This window comes from Podarcis erhardii (genome assembly GCF_964252035.2).
Source record: "Podarcis erhardii genome assembly, chromosome: 2".
Classification (NCBI taxonomy): Eukaryota; Metazoa; Chordata; class Lepidosauria; order Squamata; family Lacertidae; genus Podarcis; species Podarcis erhardii.
In genome coordinates, this window is record NC_138498.1 from 2,395,421 (window position 1) to 2,416,611 (window position 21,191).

The 21,191-nt window shown below is 44.5% G+C and overlaps 1 protein-coding gene across 1 annotated transcript in view; it reads left to right on the forward strand.

The window, feature by feature from the left end:
- Positions 1-9,488, forward strand: part of ENDOU (endonuclease, poly(U) specific) — a 46,674-nt gene extending 37,186 nt beyond the window's left edge. Inside the window, exons 6-9 of the mRNA XM_081851793.1 lie at positions 525-638; positions 3,314-3,420; positions 5,170-5,312; positions 8,298-9,488. Coding sequence (XP_081707919.1) covers positions 525-638; positions 3,314-3,420; positions 5,170-5,312; positions 8,298-8,412 — 479 coding nt within the window. The 3' untranslated portion in view covers positions 8,413-9,488. The remainder of the gene's footprint in view (positions 1-524; positions 639-3,313; positions 3,421-5,169; positions 5,313-8,297) is intronic.
- Positions 9,489-21,191: the final 11,703 nt, after the last annotated feature.

Consider the following 21,191-nt stretch of genomic DNA (forward strand, 5'->3'; position numbering starts at 1 on the left):
GAGATATAAAAAATAAAAATAAATAAATAAATAAATAATTCTTAATATATTTTGGAGAGCTTTTTCCTGCTATTTTATGTGGCTGCTGTTTTTATCTAAGGTGTGTTTGTGTGCTGGGGTGGGTAGTGGCAGTGCCTGTTGGATGATGAGTGCAACATCATTGCCCAAAACCCTCCTGTACCTATCCTCTCATTTTATATCCCTCTCTTTCCTTGATATTGTAGTTTTTCATTTTTGTGTTGTTGCTGTTTTAAAGGAAATCTCTCTAGTGCTGGGAACCCCAGGATTCTTGGGGTAGAAGTCATGACAGTTTAAACATTTTAGTGCAAAGTCTGGCTTTCATTCAAACACAACTTTTTCTGCGAGTCTTACATCATTAGTAAACACAGTTGGTACCCATTGCTTCACCCAAGCTATGCAGAACATTAAAGGGGAGATATAGGATTTATTTGGGATATTTTATTTTGGTTCTTTTGAGTGAGAAATTAATGCCTTTTGTCTTTCCCTCCCCATCTCTTTCCTAGATCGTTATGGCACAGAGGCAGAGTTTGTTGCTGACCTAAAGGAGATATGGTTTGGCCTTTATTCCAGGGGCAAGGATGAGCATGACTCCAGTGGCTTTGAACATGTGTTTATAGGTACATTCATAAAAACCAACAAACCTCCACCTTCCACAGTTTCATGCAATTACTCACCTCTACTTATTTGCAACCATTGTTTGCCCCATCTGATGCTGTTTTGACACCGTTTTTTAAACTTGACAAAGTTTCTATTTTGAATTATCTAAACAATTAAGAAGCACATGATGATGTCACAACATGCAGCCAATCAGGTCTAGAAACAAGGTGGCACCATTACTAGCCTTCTTTGTGGTTTTGGCTACATGAACATTTGCACAGGAAGACTCAAACTGGCATTAATATGTACAGTACTAGACCGCATGGCAGCTTGCACCACTCCCCTGGGTTCCCACCAGCTGCACTGCTCCTGCTTACTGGCATGGAGAAGAAGAGGGGTGGACTTCCGGGTTAGCGCCATCGGCGAATGGCGGAGTTCCTCCGACTGGAGGAACGGGCTCCGTGGAAACTGGGTCTTCCCGCCGTGGCGAAGGCGGGGACCCGCTAGAAATCCCAGGTGGAGGAAGCCTGGGAACGTGGGGTTCGGCAGAGCACCAGGAGCGCCTCCCCTACTCGCAGGGAACCCCATTTTGGGGCTCCGGAGCGAAGTAGGGTGAGCGGCGCGGTGCTGCGAACTGATTGCTACTTTCACGGAGGGAAGCCGCATAGCCATCACCGGAGAGCGCTGACTTTTTCTGTTGACAATTGGACTCTAAACAAGTACCCATGAGTAGAAACGGAAAATTGGATCAAGAAACGTCCTAATTAGGCATCGAAGCGGGAAGGTTCAAAACAGGAAGTCCGCCTTCCGCTTTTTGTAAATAGACTGAAGCAAAAACCTTGTAAGCTAATAGCCTGGAAAATTGTTTTGTAAGGTCGAAATTTCCCTCATTTATAACCACCAAAATCCCCAACTTGACGGTTTAAGTCTGCAGGAGAGGGAGTAAAGAAAAATAAGTTTCCACCGTCTCAAACCTGGGAACGGGGGTCAGAGACAGAAATTGTTTGAGACGTCCATTGACTGTGAATGGAACATTTGACAGATAGCTAAAAAAAAGAGAGAAACAATTTGATTCCAATGTTGCCTTTTGCATTCTAAAGAAACAAAATACTTAAAAATTGAAAGTAACTTTCTTTTGTTGGATATGCTTTAAAAAGACGGATGCAAATAGAAACTGTCTCCTCTAGAGGGAGCTTGTCAAATTGTTGCTGCAGTTTATTTGGGACTTCACAGCTGCAAGATTAAGATTGTGGAAGCAGACAGTGACCTTGAATAAAAATGTGTTTGGAGGAAGTTTTGGTGCTTGCTTTCTGCAAGACGAGTGCTTTGTTGGAGCAGCTGCACGAGAAGATGGATTTGATGAATGAGAAGTTGGATTTGATGACTGTTGCAGTCAGGGAATGTGAACAAATAGGGAATATTGACGCAGAAACTATACAGAGTCCAACTCAGGAAACTGGTTTGACTGTGCAAATGCAAGGGCAGATGATAATGGAAGAGGTTGCGATGGTACCTCAAGCAATACAAATGGAGAGATCTGAGGCCCTGCAGGAGCATAAGCCGTTGTTTTGGAAGATTGAATTTGGAATGGGCCTGTGGGAGTCTGGAGCTGAGGTGGCTTTTAAACTTGGAGGGACTTTGAAATATGTTGTTAAATATTTTTTGGATTATATTGATGACTGTGGGGAGTGGGACTGTGGGGAATGGGCTGGTTTGATGAGGGGAGATGGAGATAATTATGGGCTGAAATCCCCCAGAGACCTACTCCTCAATGAGTATAAACAAGAAGAAGAAGATCTGCAGAAGGGGCATGGAAGAGATTTAAGAGCCTCGGACATAAGACTACCAGGTTGATGGACTAAATGGAATGGACAGTAAGGACTGACATAACCCGAGACCAGGAAGAAGGGACGTTGGATGAAAACTGGAAAGTCTATAAAGAAATTTTTTTAATTTGGGGAATTAGTGTAAAATTAATGAATATTAGGGAAAATGTTGGAATAAAACTGTCTGGCTTTAGTAGAAATGATATAAGGAGTTATGTATAAATAAGCATTAAGTTTTAAGTTTCAAGGTGTTTTACGGCAAGATAAGGTTAAACAAAGTAACGCAAATTCTTAGTAGTAAAGTTATAGAATAAGGTAAAATTGGATTATGAATAGGTGAGAATGTAAAGTTACAATATATTAAGATAAATTATTAAGATAAAAGCAAAAATGGAAAGGATTTGCTGAAACTGCTAATTGAACTAGAATACAAAAAAGGGAGGTGTGAGGAGGTCAGGGAAATAAGTAAATGAAAGACAAGACATGGAAAGATTGAAATGTTTTTAATTTTTTTTATTTTTCTGTATTTTGTATTTTTCTTATTTTCTTTTTCTTTTTTGTAACATTTTTGAAACTTTAATAAATATTATTTTTTAAAAAAAAGAGAAGAAGAGGGGCAAGGCAGTGGCAATGTCAGTGTGCTGGCCCAGTTGCACTGCACTGACTTCATTGCCACTTCACACCTCTGCAACCAGGTTGGCTGAGCAGTGCAGCCCGACCACAACATCTGTTGCTGCATATGTATATATGTAGATAAATACATATTTTCCTTTTGTTGTTCTCATCACCCAGAAGTAAACTTAAAATGCCCATATTTAGTGGCAGCAGGATTTACTAGCCATTAATGGAAAATGTTATTTACTTTTTAGGGGAAGTCAAGAAAGGAAAAGTATCTGGATTCCACAACTGGATTCGTTTTTATCTGCTGGAGAAGCAGGGTATAATTGACTATTTCAGCTACAACTATGATGGTCCGGTGAGTATCACTGGGAATGGCTACAGTCTTCCAGACTTTTTGAAGGCATCTTGGAGAATGAAAGTTCCATTAAAAAAAAAATCCATAAATTTTGCATAACAGCTAAAATGAGACACAGACTTCTACCTCAATGACTGCAAACATTGGGTTTTTTTTCTAATTTTTATTACTTTGTCATAAGTTATGTACAAATTAACACATAGCCATGTAAACAATAACAGAACCACGCATAGATCAAGCATTTTAGAAAATTTATTTTAGTGCCACAGAAAGGAGCAGATGTTGGTGGGGCAGTGCCCATTTGCCCCAGTAAACCAGCCGCTGCTGCCTGTTCCTAGTCCAGGGAGCTATGTGCCTGATATATAGCAGTAAACAAGAAAGGGCTTCATTTGGAGGTGCCTCTCCACAAAATACTGCCTTACACTGCCACCTAGGGTTGGGTGACAGAATGAGATGATCCCTAAGAAGCATATTTTTCAGGGGGAATGAAAATGCTGGATGCCAGACTCACCTGCTGCCTATAGCAAAGCTCAAACCACTCATTCTGCCATTTAACTGAACTCTCTTAGGCTGTGGTCCTGAATTTCGCACCTGTGGGCAATAGGATAACCTCAGGCATCTCCTCTAATGACCACCAAGGTCCGAGCCTATTATGTTAATTAAAACAAACTCCTTTGGGGGATTGTGTGATAGAGAAGTTTCCTGCTGTTTTTATCTGTAAAATAACACTCTTTGGGGGAAAGTGTTAGGTGTTTTGCGAGGAGGGAGTCCTGAGCACTGGCAATTTTCTTCTGTGAAATGGGTATGTTGTGGTGCCCATGGCAATTCCTTAGATTTACAATGTGTTCCTGAGTCCCCAAAGGTTGGGGACCTCTGTTCTTAGAACACCTATTTCAGAGGGTGCCTCCCCTTTGAAAGGTCACAATTTGTTATGTTCTGAACACCAAGAGACGGTAAAGAGGAACAGAGCACAGGGAATACATATTCTGACTTAGTTTTTCCAAAATATTATATGGCTGCTTTGCATCTCAAGGCAGCTTACCTCCGAACAGTAAAATGTAGATCCATCAGCACCAAAAAGGCTGTCTGTCTCTTGTCTATGGCCAGCCTGTGCATAAGACCTCTGAGTGCAATCTCAAGGCCTGGGCAGGTTTACCTGGGTACAGTTGGCCATAGGAACAGAGAAAGCAGCCTTCTCATGAGTCCATTTAGTTCGTCCATTTAGCTCAGTATTGTCTACATCAACTGGCTGTGGCTCAACAGGGTTTCAGGCAGGGGACAATCCCAGCCCTACCTGGTGGTGCCAGGTCCTTCAAATAACTTGGTTCCAAATAGTTTAGGGCTTTTTAGGCTGGAAACAAACAGGTAACCAATGCAGCTGGCACATTACAGATGTTATCTGCTCAGACCATGTGCCCCCACAAGCATCTAAGTGATTTCCAAATTACCTTTAAAAGCAGTCCGTCCACCCACTTTATCTGCACCTCATGCAGAGCACATTACAATCATCTAGCCTCATTTACCCATAAGATAAACCCCTCAACTCTCACAAAAAAAGTATACCTGTATTCTTCTGCCAAACATTGGAGGTGTGGCATGCTAGACCTTTTAGGTACCACCATCAACACAAATACTCATATCCTCAGAACTGGGGAGTTTTCACAGCTTAACATTGCAAAATTCTCTCCCCCCGCCCCCATGTCTTTAAATAGCCTCCTTAATTTCTGGTGCTTTCATTTTCTGGTTTAGTGGACCTCATACCCAGATGTGTTGGGGCTGCAGTTCAATTGGGATGGATTTTACAAGGAGGTTGGAACAGCCTTTATTGGAAGCAGCCCTGAATTTGAATTTGGACTCTATTCACTGTGTTTCATTGCTAGGCCTGGAAAAGTGTGAGTATAATGACATTTACAGGACATTTACATAACTTTTGTGTCTATAGACCTCTCCAGTGTGTTGTGTTCTTTTTAGAAAAAAGGGAGCCAGTATTCACCATGAAGTACAATGTGTCCCCCAAAACCCGCCATAGCATGCAAGGGAAAGGGAAAGGGAAGGAGGAGGGGAGAGCAAGCTCAAGCTCTTAAAGCTGCAGTTCCTAATTCATTACTATAAATGCAAAATAAGTTCTTAAAGATACAGTTCCTAAATCAGCAATATATGATTTTTTGAAAAGTGAGAAGGGGAGATTTGTTTTGAGGCTCAGTGGATGTCGCTTTCCAATTTCAGTTCTGTTTCTTTGGTTTTAACAATATAGAAAGGTAGATAGACCACAAGATTTTTTTAAAAAAATAGGTGCCGGTACTGCATACTGTTAAGTACCACCAGAAAAAAGCACTGGACCTCTCCTCTATAAATTGCTCTTCAGCACAGTTTAGGCCACTTCTGCAGTTCTTTTAGACAGCCCAAGAGACTATAAAGGCTTCTTACCATATTGGCCTGAATATAAGCCTCACTTTTCCCCCAAATTCCAACCATGAAAAGATCGTGACTTATATTCACGATCTTACGGTATGCAGCCAGGAGCATGGGGCAAACAGCGCCTACCTTGCGCGTAGACCCCCATCCTCTCCTCCAAGACCAGGAAGGGAGAGAGCGAGGAAGGAAGGGGAAAGGCCACCAGCAAAGCAGCACCGCTCCCCCCCCCCCCAGTATGCAGCCAGGAACAGTGAGGAAGGGAGCAGCTTATATTTGGGTATTTTTTCTTTCCCCCCCCCTCCAATTTTAAAGGTGCAGCTTACATTCGGGTGTGGCTTATATTTGGGCCAATATGGTAGTTCACCCAAGAAAGAGTATATCTTCAATGATTTATTCACACACACTTATAAAACAAAACAGCACAAACTATCACTGATCCTAGCATGTAAACCTAGCATCAACAGACAAACAATATAAGCTTGTCTTAGCTAAACCTAAAACACAATAGTAGAATTCTTTTAGATAGCCCCAAAATGAGCTTAATTGGGCCAGATAACAGAATCTGTTTTTTTAAGAAAAGCAAAAGAAAAGCCCTTGTAAAAATCAATGCAAAGTTGTAATCATTGCAACATCCTGAGTGGGTATTGATTAGGACTGTGCAACTAGTCCAGACAGATTCCAGATCCTGAATCCGGCTTTGTCTGGTCTGGGTCACTGCAGATCAGGTCAACTGCCAAAAGGAGGGTTGTTGGGCAAAGAGGGGAGAAGGAGAAGATGCAAGGAAGAGCCTCTGCCTTATGTCTCCTGCCCAGACTGATACCTCAGTCAGTAAAGCATGAGACTCTTAATCTCAGGGTTGTGGGTTCAAGACTCACGTTGGGCGAAAGATTCCTGCATTGCAGGGGGTAGGACTAGAGGACTCTCGTGGTCCCTTCCAACTCTACAATGCTATTATTCTTCCTCTTCCTGCACTCCTTAGCACCAACCACATTTTATTACAGTTTAAACCCCTTAATTAGACATTAGGACTGTGCAAGTACCCCAATTCAGTTCAAGGCCCAAATCAGTTCCTAATTGGATCAGGGCCTAATTAGGATCACTGATCAAAGTCTGAACTGCATTGGGGGTCCTTTGCACAGCTGTACTAATTGTGGCATCTAGTCCCTGCTGTGCAGGCTGCAAAGCAAGCATGGAGTTTGTCTCCTGCCTTTGGAATGGAGAGCCAAATACTTTGCTAGTTCAGATGACAGATGATCAAGAGGAGGGTGCAGATAAAATTTGAGAGAGAGGACAAGGCAGGTGGCTCAGGAACAGTATTTTATTTCATAAAATGTATATGCTGCTTGATCATAAAAAATAGAGGAAGAAAAGAAAATAGAAAGTGCTGTAGGAGAACTCTCTAAAAAGATACAAGATTTGACAGTCAAGTCAAAAATAATTGAAGAAACCAATAAAAGAACCCAAAAAGAACTGAGGGATCAAAAGAAAGAAACAGAAAAATTAAAGGAAGAAGTAAAAGATTTAAATAAAATGCAAGATCAAATATGGGACAATTTAGCCATGACATAAATGCGTCAGAAACAACTCAACTTAAAATTCAGAGGTGTTGCAGAAGAAGCAAATGAGAATATAAGAGAAAAAATGGTTAAAGAACTTGCAAAATGGTTGGAAATAAAAGAAGAACAAGTAGCATACACAATAGAAAGTGCGTTTAGAATAAGAGGGAAACTGCAACAAATTAAGTAAAAAAAAATCCCTGGCGATTGTTTAGTAATATTTAATTCTACTGAAATGAAGAACGTAATATTAAGAACAAGCTACAAAAGAAAGTTAATGATTGGAGGTCGTCCAATTATTATCTTTAAAGAAATTCCAATCAGGATTCTGCGCAAAAGGGAAGGATACAGACAACTAACAAATGCCCTGAAGAGAAACACAATACAGTACAAGTGGGAATTCCCAGAAGGGATTTCCTTTTTTTACAAGAATAAAAAGTTCAAGTTGATGGACATACAAGAAGCGGGAAAGTTTTTGAGAAGATATGAAAAAGATTTGGGCAAAGAAGAAGAAAGACATGGAGGAGGAGAAACAGACATAGAATAAGTTGACTTACTGTTTGTAGATGTTGCAGCCGTCTTATGACTGGTTCTGCTCATGTTCAGGTCTCACAGTCCAGGACAATCCGTGTCTTGGAAATATGTTGAGTTGTGATCTGGATGTTTTTTTGTAAGGCTGATGATTCCACATGCACCAGTCTGTCAGAAAGGGAAAGGGAAAGGGAAAGAGGGAAAGGGAAAGAGGGAAAGGGAAAGCAGTGTGCTGGTGGCAATGCAAAGCTGACTTGAATAAGAACTAGTTTTCTTCCAGTGTGGAACTTCTGATTGGAACTGTGGTCTGGTTCAAAAGAAAGAGCTGAAGGTTTGAGTAGCATGATTATTAAATGTCAATCTTCTGTTCTTCAGGTGTCAACTGAAAATTGGGGGCCACAACCTGGGGATTCAGACTTATACCTGGGATAAATCCACCTATGGAAATGGGAAAAAGTACATAGCCACAGCTTATGTGGTTTCCCCATGATGCTACAAGATCCTGAGTATGAAAACATCCTGAATGGCCAGATGCAGCCTGCATGATGCAACCACATTTGTATGGGAGCTGCTCTACATAGCCTTTCATCTTTCGATTGAACATTTTTTTCTGTTTGTTTGCCTAAGTCATATGGAGCGTGCAACAGGTCTTGTGACTGGAACTCATCTGTGACAGTGAGCACCTTTCATGCTCCAAGTAAAACTCTGCCAGAAGTGACTCCACATTTTGCCTAAAGCACAGTCCAAGGTGGATTCACAAAAAACACCTGGAGAATGTAAATGGAAAGTGAAACAATCATCAACAACAACAACAACTGGGGGAAAACAAACTTTTCTATCCCACCAACATAAGAACACAAGAGGAGCCTTACTGGAGGTCCATCTCATCCAGCCTCCTGTTCTCACAGTTGCCAACCAGGTGCCCATGGAAAGCCCACAGGGAGAACATGCCCTGGGGCACCCTCCACATTTTTGATCCCCAGCAACTGGTATTTAGAGGCACGTCACTTGAGACACTGAAGCCAGTAAACCACCACCATCTCTAGGAACCACTGGTAGTCGTATCCTTCTATCTAAGGCAAAATTTGGTATAAAATGGAGGTTCCTACCCCCAAGAAATTTCACAGGCAGCCAAACTAGAGTCAAGAATGCTAGCAACATTTCTCAGCAAGGGTGGGTCCAGGGTTGATGGTGTCCTCCAGGCAAATAGTACTCTAGTGAGCCCCCTGATCTGTCACTGGGTCCTCGAAGGCTGATCTAGCTCTTGTGGCAACACTCTAAGCAACACTGAACAGCTTAGGGTGGTTAAGTATCCTCCTTTAAAGACAATATTTGAAAGGTTGACGGAAGACATTCCACTATTTGAAGGAGGTTGTCTGGTCCAATAACCCTAAAAAGGGTGACCTTGAAGGTGACGATCAATAGTTACTACCTGGAGAGCGAACCAAACAGGCAGACACACAGGTCCCCTGGTCACAGCCTTTCCTATTATGGTGTGATGTATTGTATTTTTGTTAGTAGTTCTTTCCAAAATGGCAACTTTACATATAAACAAGTGCCTTCAAATTTCGTGGTCTTCCTTTCCTGGTGATGCATAAATTACCCCCTTAAGGTTACTGGGTGTAATCATGTATTACGGTAAATTTTCCGCAATGCTCCGGACGAGAGTGGGGAACCTCCAAACACACAGGCTGAATTAGGCTCATCAGGCCTCCCCATTAGGATATTTTGGCCAAGCCACATCCTCCTGCCCTAGATATCAGGTGTGAGGCAGTGAAAGATGCAGCAGGGCCAAAGGGGTTTTGCTTCCAAAGTGTCACACTTTGAGCAAGCCCTGGCAACCAGCTCCACACCCTGCCCCCCCCCCCCAACACTGTATCTATTTTATTTTATTTTTATTCTGCCATTGCCACCAAAATTGACTGGTTTGGACCTCTTCCCCTCTGATAAATGGGCTTCCAGTGAGGTCATACTGGAGGTTAGCCACCTCTGGCCTAAGGAGTCAAGTACCTTCTGCTCCATCTTGCCTGCCCAGCAGTATTCCATCAGAAAGGCATCCCATCACTGGCAAATCAAAATGTGAGCACTTTAGAGATGTAGTCATTGCCTGTTTGATTTGACTTTGGTAGGTATCAAATCTGAGATCTCAAACTCTCCCAATGGTCCAATATTAAATGCCACAGCATGTTAACTAACAAAAAGTTGTCACATCTTAAATGAAGAAATCAGATATAATATCAAATACTCCCATTATATACCCTTATGCTGAAAATATCCAAACTTATGAGCATTGCAGTCCGTCAGCAAGCTGTTTGTTCTCTGGAGATAGCCTTAATGAAAGCAGGCTGACCTGCAGCCACTTGGGGGCGCTTGAGGCACACTGTCTCCTGCTATGGACCTTGGCCGAAGGACTCCACATTCTAGGTGTTCTGTATCCACGAGCAAAATGCCTGACAAGTTTGATGGGTATAGAAAGGCAAAGGTGTGGGAAGTTCCTTTCTCACAGCCCGCTCTCACCCCTGGTTCCTGAATTCAGCTCCTTTGCTGTCCGCTCTCCCCACCATCACTGAGGCAATTGCCCATGGCCAGGAAAAGTGAACGTGTGGCACTTCAGAAATTGCTGGACTGTCACCCCTGATCATTGGCCATGCTGGCTAGGGCTGATGGGAGATGGAGTCCAACAACATCCGGAGAGCCATGGTTCCCCATCCATGTTTCAGTAGGAGAGGAGTCACACTTCCTGCCATTTGCTCTCTCCAACACCCCTCAAGTCCTGAGTCCCAAAGGCAACGATGTTGTCCATCAATTCCTGTCCTATTGGACTCCTACTCATTGCCTGAGATCCCATTTCTATTCCATGTGGTAGCTAGTGTCTGGTAGGACCTGTGGGGGAGAATGCAGTAGTCTTTTGCCCAACGTGGACCAAGTGGCAAAGCCATTTTTTCCAAACCCAGCCCTGCCCGCTGTCTTCCCAAACTGCTTGACTCCTTATTTTAATGCTCCCCCATACTGTGGGTAGCCATGTGTACAACATTACAGAGGACAGTCCACTGTCTCAAGGCATCCTTTTTTTAAGGGATGGAGAACATCTGTGGCCTTACAGATGTTGCGGGACTCCCGACTCTCATCAACTCCCATCACCATTGTCAATGGTCAGGGATGATGATGGGAGTTGTAACTCCAACAATATTAAGGAGGCTGCAGGTCCCCCAAATCTGCTTTGTTTGAAGGGTTGTGCAGTCCATGTCCAGATTAAGATGAAGAACCTTAATGTGGGGGTAAGTGGGAGCAGGAGGGGCCTTGAAGCCAGCAATCAACATTTAGAACTTGGGCAGCAGGTGGACCAAGCCCACAGGTTGCCTGGTCACAGTCTTCCCTACTATGCCGAGATGTACTGCATTTCTATTGAAGTTACACGAATATTTTTCTAAATTTGCATCTGTATTAGGAGATGAATTTTTTCTGAAACATAATGTCCTCTTTTGATGCATTCTTTTCCTTTTTTGCCAGAACGTAAGTAGCCACACTGCCCAGTCCATTGACCAATGGGGGCAACGGGAGAACTAAGCTGCCCTCCATGTGCACAGCTGAGTCCATCTAGCATCTTGGCTGTGCTGCTCTGTCAAGGCTGTCACAGTCAAGCTAATCACAAAGTTAGAGTTAGAAACACACCAGTGCCAGCAAGACTATTCTTGCTCAGGCATGGTCTCCCAGTGCAAACAAGGAAGCTTGTCCAAGAGAGCCCAATGGCCAGCCTGGGTGGACAGGACTGATGAAACACCTCTGAGTACTTGACTGCCAGGAAAATGCTCCAATCAGGTTGCTCAGCCCAGAGAGCCAAAAGTTCCTGGTTCCAACACTGGCATTTCCTGACCTGCTAGGATAGTGTGACAGAATGTTACGAGAAAGAGAAAGAGAGAGAATCACAAGGAATGGATTTTATACATCTATTTCTATAACCCTATAAAGAAGAAGAAACCAGGGCTTTGTTTCAGCCAGAACTTGCTGGAACTCAGTTCTAGCCCCTCTCAGGTGGGTGCCATTGCCATTATAAGAGAACAATGGAGGCGTTCATGGTGAGTTCCAGCACCTCTTTTTCTAAAAGAACAGCACTGTGCACAACCCTTATTTTTGCAGGGAGAAGGGAGCAGGCAGGAATAAAGCATCCCAGAGTCGGTCAGGACTGGACCTAATGGTCAGGGGTCCCTTTACCTTTACCTCTAATGGCTCTTGGCCAGATGTGAAATAGGACTAAAACTTGGAGGAAAGTGGATGGACACCTCCTCCCTCTGTAACTCACCAATATTGTCTAATGACTGGAAACAGGTGGTCTCCAACCCTGTGTTGGAGATAGAAGCCAGATGTTTATGGTGAGTTGATCCCAGCAGATCGATTTTCTGCAAGCCAATGGTCTCTACTGTATTCCACCATGCCCATGAACCAGGCTACCAGTCTTCACATGAAACTGGTTTGAACCTAACTTGTCTGCACTAAGCTGTTACTTTAAACCACAGTTTCCCCGAGTTCAGATGTAATAGGAAATGGTAGTTCGTTTAAAGATTTCAGTGTCCTCCCATCACATGCAGAGGGGAGAAAGTGGGAGTGCACAAATCCAAGATTCATTGCAGCTCACCCCCCATGGCTTAGCATTACAACTGAACTTGATCACTGCATTTAATGGGAGCTTAAAGGTAAAGGGACCCCTGAGCATTAGGTCCAGTCGTGACCGACTCTGGGGTTGCGGCGCTCATCTCACTTTATTGGCCAAGGGAGCTGGCACACAGCTTCTGGGTCATGTGGCCAGCATGACTAAGTCGCTTCTAGTGAACCAGAGCAGCACACGGAAACACCGTTTACCTTCCCGCCGGAGCAGTACCTATTTATCTACTTGCACTTTGACGTGCTTTTGAACTGCTAGGTTGGCAGGAGCAGGGACTGAGCAACGGGAGCTCACCCTGTCGCGGGGATTCAAACCGCCAACCTTCTGATTGGCAAGTCCTAGGCTCTGTGGCTTAACCCACAGTGCCACCCGCGTCCCTAATGGGAGCTTACCTCCAAATAAATGCACAACAGTCTGTATGATCCCTTGAATGGCAGAACCCATTGTAGCTGGAGGCTAGCCACCACACTGAACCTCCAGTTGCTGTTAAGTTATGAAACTCTTTCCTCCATGTTAATACATGCTAACCATGCCAGAGGACTGGTGCAGACCCAGTGATCTGCAACAACATTCTTGAGACCTGTTGCTCAGGATGACAAACCCATCTACCAGTCCAAAGTGTTGCCAGCTCTGCATCAGCTCTTTTGCCTGTTGCCCCTTCCTCAGCCAGTGTGAGAAGGCGCAGTAGTTTCAGGAGCGGCGGCAGCAGCAGCAACCCCAGGTCCCAGGGTGGAGATACTGCTTGAACAGGGGCCTAGTGAACGCTGAGCTTCAAGCGGGAGCCGCTGGGAGCTGGGACATCCGTGGCCTGACAGATGGCTCAGCTGCAACAGTTTCTGAGCCAAGGGGCGGGCCTCCCTCCACCATCTGCCAGGGGGTCACAGGTGACACCCAAACATTGTGGTGGGCGGGGCGGGGGATGGAGGAGAGAAGTTGCAGACAAGAGAGAGAGAGAGAGGGAGAGAGATGCCAGGGCTTGATTTATAGAAATGCATTTGCTTATTGAAGCCTATGGCTGGCTCCACAGGGCTTCGGCAGGAGAGTTTGTTTATTCCAAGTGACTCTGCAGCCAGTTTACAGCTGTGGCCTGCATAGGCTTCCCTAGTGGAGTGAGAAGGGGAGGGCCATGGACACCCCCACCCCGGCCAACAGCACTTGAGCTGCCATGAAGGGGGTGGGGGTGAACTGGCCAAAAGGGACACAGCACACCACACATAGCACAGTTGGCCAGTTTTTATTTGGAATTCTCCCCACTGCTGTTTATCTTGTGGGATTTGGCCTCTGCTGAACAACTCCATCTAATAGGAACCTCAATTTATTCAAGGTTGGGGGCTTCCCAGCGCAGTGAAAGGACCAAGGAGTAGCTTGTTTGTGCTGTTGTACCTCTTAGAAGCTGACTGGGTGGCTTAAGAAAGGACCTGCTGCTGCCAAAATTCATTTTAAAGAAATATTTTTAAATCAAAATCAAATGTAGTTCCAGATAATAAAAAGACATGCTCAAAGAAATCTGGCCATTTTATTGAAACCTACCATTCTTTCAGTAAATCCACTGAACATTAGTTGCAGACTAGGGAATTTTCAGTGTTGTCTCAAGCAACCTCATCTATCTCTATCTCTATCTCTATCTCTATCTCTATCTCTATCTCTATCTCTATCTCTATCTCTATCTCTATCTCTATCTCTATCTCTATCATCTAGATCATCTATATCTATATCTATGTGACAGGTGCTTTCTTATGATGTTATAATCCTTTATGTGCTTAACCCTATCCCATAATCTCATCAGTTCCTGAAATACCACCTTTTTGCACCAAGGTCGTATATGTGTACTTGAAAATGACTTTGCATTTGCGCAAGTTTAAGGTTACCATTCCCAATTCAGTGTGACACTGGATAAAAAAGTTGTTCATAGAATCTATGGTGCAATGTGCCCATGAGCCAAAATGTATGTGCAGAACATAAGATGAAAAGAGCCTGCAGGATCAGTCCAGTTACCCATCTAGTTCTAGTCCAGGTTCTTGATCTTACAGTGGCCCACAAGATGCCAATGGGAATCCTGAAAGCATGACCTGAGCGCAACAGAGGTCTCGCCACTTACAGTTTCCAGCATCTGGCATTCAGAGGCACACTTGAGCCATTCAGGGGCAATATCTAAGGACTGAGTTCATAGCAGTTTCAGTACTGCTACATTTGAGAAATAAGCAAATGATGGGAATGTGGCTGGATTCAGGCCAACAATGGACCTAGCAATAGAATTATTCTTTGCGTCTTGAGGATTTATTAATTCAGGCAAATTCCTTCATCCTGGGTATTCAGTGCTGATTTATCACAGTTATATATCAACTGAACTGAACTTCCACTAATTGAATAATAATAAATTATAATAAATTTTATTTATACCCTGCCCTCCCTGGCCAGCACCGGGCTCAGGGCAGCTAACATCTGAATATATAATACATTAAAAACATGGGATCAAACAATCTGTTAAAATACAGCTTAAAATCCAATTAAGGTCAGAATTTCAGTCCTGATAGTGTCTTCAAACTTTTACAATGATTAATATAGTCAATAATTTACTCCAGTCTCTCTGGAATTTTGTGTCTTCCTGGTTCCTGACTCTGCAAGTCAGTTTTGCCAGTTCAGCATAGTCCACCATTTTCTTCTGCCATTCCGCAATCGTTGGTATATCCTGTAATTTCCACTTTTCGGCTAATAAAGTTCTTGCCGCAACTGTAGCATACAAAAATTGTCTTTGGTCTGCTTTCACAATTTCTTCCCCCATCAACCCAAGAAGAAATGCTTCTGGTTTTGGGGGGAAAGTACCACATATGATAAAAATCTCCATCCTTCTCTTCACATTTCCAACACATTCTATTATTCATTCTGTAGACTTTAGCCAATTTTACCGGCGTCAAATACCATCTGTACATCATTTTCATACATTTTCTTTTAATGTCACGCAAACTTTAATGTCACGCAAATTTTAAATTTTCATTCCACAGTTTTAACCATGCATCATATTCAATATTATACCCAAAATCTATTGCCCAGACCTCCAAGGTGTTATCATTTGCGGACCATAAGGTCCTCCATGGGGCATATGAGGAGAAGCAGTCCCATAAGTACGAGCGTCCTAGACCGTATAGGGTTTTAAAGGTTAAAACCAGCACCTTAAACCTAATCCTGTACTGCACCGGGAGCCAGTGTAGCTGGTATAACACTGAATGAATGTGATCCAGTGGGATAGGGATAGGCAGTGGGAAAAGGCTCTTCTTAGCAGATCTGTACTTACGGGGTATCTGAAAGCCATCAAGGAAAAGTTGCTGTGAGCCTTCCTTTGGCAGGGAGTTTCTGCCGGAAAGGAATTCTGCAACCATCAAAGCCCTGCTTTGTGTTGTCACCTGCCATCCCTCAAATTGTTGTCGGCCTTGTAGCAGGGCTTCATTGGATCATCTTAGCATCTGGGCGGAATAAGAGAGTCTGGTGTGCTACAGCCTCCAGTTGGACTGGCAATCCATAAGCCCATGGGGAAGGGCTGTGGAGCTCAGGGTCGGAGCACCTGCTTTGCATGCAGAAGGCCCCATGCTAAATCCCCAGCATCTTCAGGTAGGGCTAGGAATAACCCCTGTGTAAAACCCTCGAGAGATGCTGCTGGTCAGTTTAGACAAGAGTGAGCCAGGTGGGGCAATGGTCTGGTTCAGGGTAAGAGAGTTTTCTATGTTCCACACCAGCAGATGAGCTCAACAATCTCTCCCCCCCCCCCATCACCCAGCAATCTCTATGGCAAACATCCTTATTTTCCCCTGACAAATGTTGGAGATTTTATGGCTGTTTCAGGTGTTTTTTCCTTTGCCAATTTCTTTGGGCCTAGGCCTGAAGATTATACAGATTATACAGATCCTTTACAGCAGAGCTTTCCAAACTTTTCGTGTTGGTGACACACTTTTTAGATATGCATCATCTCACAACACAATAATTCAGTTTTACTAACAAACTAGAGGTTAAACTAACCCCTTTCCAGTGTAGGGAGTGTTCACGCGACACACTTACACACTGCAGCCGACACACTAATGTGTCACGACACACAGTTTGGAAAGCTCTGTTTTACAGTGTTCCCTGAGAGCAGGAGAGAAAAAGCTCAGCTCTGTCTTATCGTTCACTCTGATTTTCCATTCATCTACTAGGTGTTAACATATTCTGGGCTGAAGGACAGAGAGAGAGGTGGGGGGGAGGGAAGGCCTTGGGGAAATCCAATTCAGTGGTGGGTGTTGGAATACAAAACAAAACTTCGGTGTAACAAAGGCCTGTGCAACGGCCTGGGAAGAAAGGGAGGTGCAGAGGCCGGCGAGCCGATTGTCAGACATCTGTTGCCAACGGAGAGCTGGAGAGATGACGTGGGGCTCCCCCAGGCCTGCATCTGACAGGGGGAGCATTATATCTCAGAGGGGCTGCCAGAGCCTCAAGCCCCACCTGAGCACAGCAAAGTCAGGGAATTTAAGATGGTGACGCCAGCCCCTCCCACGAGGGCCCCGTGGGGTCCCCTTTTCGTTTTGTTCGGTTAATGACTGTGCAAGGGAGCATCTGGGTGACGGTTGGCCAGTGGTCCCCGTGGGCTCCTCCCCGCTCAAGCTCCAAAACAGCAGAAGGGGCTGCTAATGAGACAATGGCTCAGCGCAAAAGAAGCAATTCTCCTCAAGTTATTTCATCTGAGAGGCACCTTCACCACCTTTGCGTTTCCTTAAGTGGCCCTCCTTAAGTGGCTGCTGCCATCCCCAGGAGAGGGAGGTGTCATAGCTGAAAGGTGCCTTAAGGCAGACAGTCTCCTAATTTGTTGCAGGGAGCCTCTCTAAATCAATATTTTTTTATAAAAAAGAAAAACCATTAAAATCCCTTAAGTGTAGCTTAGGGCATCCCCATGAGGCATTACTACAAAGCGGCTGCTTGAAGCTATGGATTCTGCATGCCATTAAAGGATGATGGACTGTCAGTTTTCTGCTATTATATGTTCACAGCGTAGGACAGGGGTAGTCATTACAGTGCCTTCTAGATATGGTTGGCCTACAATTCCCATCACCTCTGGGGCTGATGGGAGTGGGAGTCCAATAGCAACTGCATGGCACCTGCTTGGCTACTGCAAGAGGTCCCCATTTTGATTGCCTCTGGACACAGAAAAGCTTGGCGTGACCCAAAAAGCCTCTCTCTTCTGTGGGTTGCTGTGCTGAGGCATGGTGCATTCTCTTATAACAGTTTGATCTGAGCTGCTGCAAATCAGGAGATTCCCACTCCCACAACAGTATGGGGCCTGTCTGACTTTTGGCTGCTCCATATCTTCCTGCATCTGCTATGTTTGTCAGGTCTTCAGCATCCCAAGGATGGAGACTCGTGGGCCATAGCATGGGAACTGGTGGAGATGTCATAGAATGTAGCCTAGCCCACTCTTTAACTGAGCAGGACTCAAGGAGGTAGCCCAACAGTAAAGTAGCAGAGCTACAAATGTGAAGGTCCAGGAAAATGGAAACGTTCAAGAAAAAATGTGTGATTCTCTCTCTTTTCAATTTTTTTAAAGGGAGGATTTGAATTAAGGAAAATCCCTTATTTGTAATATTTTCTCTTTCAAAATACGTGCTCTTTTCAGGAAGTTGCTTTAACCTGCGTGAAACCATTGGGAGATCTAGCTCAGTACTGTCTGCACTGACTGGCAGCATCTCTCCAGGGTTTCAGATGTTCCCAGCATTACCTGGAAATGCCGGGGGTTGAACCTGAGAGCTTTTGCAGGAAAAGCCCAACATCTGCTCCTGAATTAAGTTGTGCTTTAAAATGATTTTGTTAGTAGAAGAAGAAGAAGAAGAAGAGTTTGGATTTGATATCCCGCTTTATCACTACCCGAAAGAGTCTCAAAGCGGCTCACAATCTCCTTTCCCTTCCTCCCCCCACAACAAACACTCTGTGAGGTGAGTGGGGCTGGGAGACTTCATAGAAGTCACTCCTGAGGCACTGAGCATGGACCCCAGAACAAGAGCCCTCACTGGGCCTAAGCCTGAGTCCCTGCATCTCCAAAGAGCAGGCCTTTAAAAGGAGAAAGAGCTGTTTGGCCTTGGCATGTGATCTGAGTCATCCAAAGAGCTGGATGTGAAGCACAAAACCCCAAAAGGAACTCTGAGCTCAGGAACTGCAGCTTTCCCAGAATGAATGACCCCTGACAGAGAAGTGTGAGGGACTTGATTTTTCCCTGTGCATTGATGCAAAACCCAGATTAGTGAAGAGTTCCAGCAACGATGCTAATAGCAGCCAGTCTAAGTAACAGCCTCATTGGATGATCTGAGCCAAGAACCTTTTATTTCCTAATATTAGAAGCAAAGAACATAAGCACTAAAACAGAGCATATGAGATTGTGCTTGTGTGGGTGAGGATTTACCTTGCATTTATATCTGTGAATTAAAAAAAGTCTGTTTCTGAGTAGCTCCGCACTCCCTCTGCTATAATCTGCATTTTAGGTTCTAAGCCACTTTGTATAAAGTTCTCTGTTCCCCAACGCATTGTAATAGGGAAACTAAAAATGGCTGTAACTTGTTCCTGTTTTGGACAAAGTGCATGAAGAGAGGCTGGATGTGTTGCCCCTTTTGCCCCTGCTGCCACAGGCAGTCACCTCACTTTGCCTCAGGAGTGGGCCGGCCCTCCTGTCAGGACTCACAATGTGAGGTTGTCTAGAGTGCTGCCTGCAGAGCTCTGAAAAGGTCTTGAATTTTGTTGTTGCAAAGACATGTAGGATTTCTTTTTTAAAAACCTACAACTTTAATTTATTTCACATACAATTTGCATCCTAAGAACCATAGCAAAGTGATTAACAATAGAATAATCAGTACTAAGAACATGTAAAAACAACTTCTAGTCCAATGAGGATAGAGAATTTCTTCATGTAAAAGTCTTCCTGGAAATGGAATCTCTTCAGCAGCTGCCAGGAAGATAAGACAGTGTCTGGCTGATACGTAATGAGAGGAAGTTCTAAAGGATATAGGAAAAGGAAGCCCTTCTACATGCAGCAGCATTTCCCTCTGGGCAACTTCCGGGGGGGGGGGGAGGTGCCACATGCCGGGGGGTGGGGGGGAACCATAGATGAAAGTGGATGGAGCAATTAATAAAATTTTTACCTTTGTACAGTAGGCTAGTTTCCACACACATCAAGAGTCATGATCAGAGTTCAAGGACACATTCCAGCCAGGCAAAAACACTCAGGGAGGGTGTGAAGCAAGGCTGGTAAGAGGAAGTGCCTGGGGAAGGGGAGAATCCTAAGGGCCATGTGGAGAGGCCCTTTGGCCACCAGGCTGGAAGTCCCCCAGCCTGCATTAGGCACAGATTTTGGGGAGCATGGGTTGTGAAGAGACACCACCTTGTCCTTCTTCTCAGGCAGTGAAATGTTTTGGGCTGGGTTGGCCCCTGGCATTGCCCTAACCAGCACCCAGGATTTCATAACAAATTCCAGTGGGTGTGGAATTTGGTCTCATCATATTTCCATTGGAATTGTTTATACACTGTTTGCTTGCATCTCTGAATGATGCTCATGCAGGTCTGTCACACAGACTGTCAGGGTGCCAAAACAGCAAGCCTGTTGTTTGAGAACTAGAGCTCTGGATTTGTAGATGCTGCTGGCTCTTGCCTCTGAGTCCAAAGAGAATCCCAACTATTACAGCTTCCCCAAAGCGAGGATGAAGAGGGTTAGAGCCTCCTCTGAGCCTGATTTCAGTAAAGCTGACTGCATTAGACACTAATCTCCAAGGCCTTTGGGATGCTTGCTAATCCCTTCCAGTAAGCGATATGGCTCTAACTACCCTGATGGGACTCTGGCCACATCTGGTTGCAGAATACATGGAGAAGAAAGCCCAGTTACATTTCTTTTACCCAACAGGATGAGAAGACCATGTGTTGGTCATAACATTGCAGTATGTGGCTGAAGGAGAAAGTGGTGATGGTGGTCAGTTGAAATGATTGGAAAACAAGGTGATCAAAGGCCATGGGAGAGGAGGCTTCTGTGATTTTGTATAGAGGTACATTGAAAAGGGAATTTGCAGAATTTGCAGACCAGAATTCCCTTCCCTGGGCAAAGGGGGCAGAGCCCAAGGCTGGTCTGAGAGTGTGGATCCAGAGTAAATAGGTTGGTGGTTTCTGGTGGGTTTAGGGGCACAACCTATCAGTTTTTGGCAGGACCAGAGGTCAGGGCCAAAGCCTTTGACTTGCCTAAGACAGGGATAGGGAAGCTGTGGCTTCCCAGATGTCGCTGGACTCCAACTCCTATCATTCCTAACCATTGGTAGTTCTGTCTGGGATGGATGGGAGATGGTGTCCACCCTGAAGACTAGAAAAGAAGGGGAAAGGTGGCGCTGGTGAATCAGCCTTGGGGAAAAACATGGGGGAAGCAGCCACCTTCATTCTGTGCTATGGGCTTCCCGGAATGATCTGGTTGATGGCTATTGGAAAGAGTGGTGGACTAGATGGATCCTTGGTATGATGTGAAGCAGCTCTTGTTTTGCTTGTAGCTAGGCTTGGGAACTTATGGCCCCCCAGAAGTAGTTGTACTTCAGCTCCCATCATCTGTTAATGTCGGCCATGCTGGC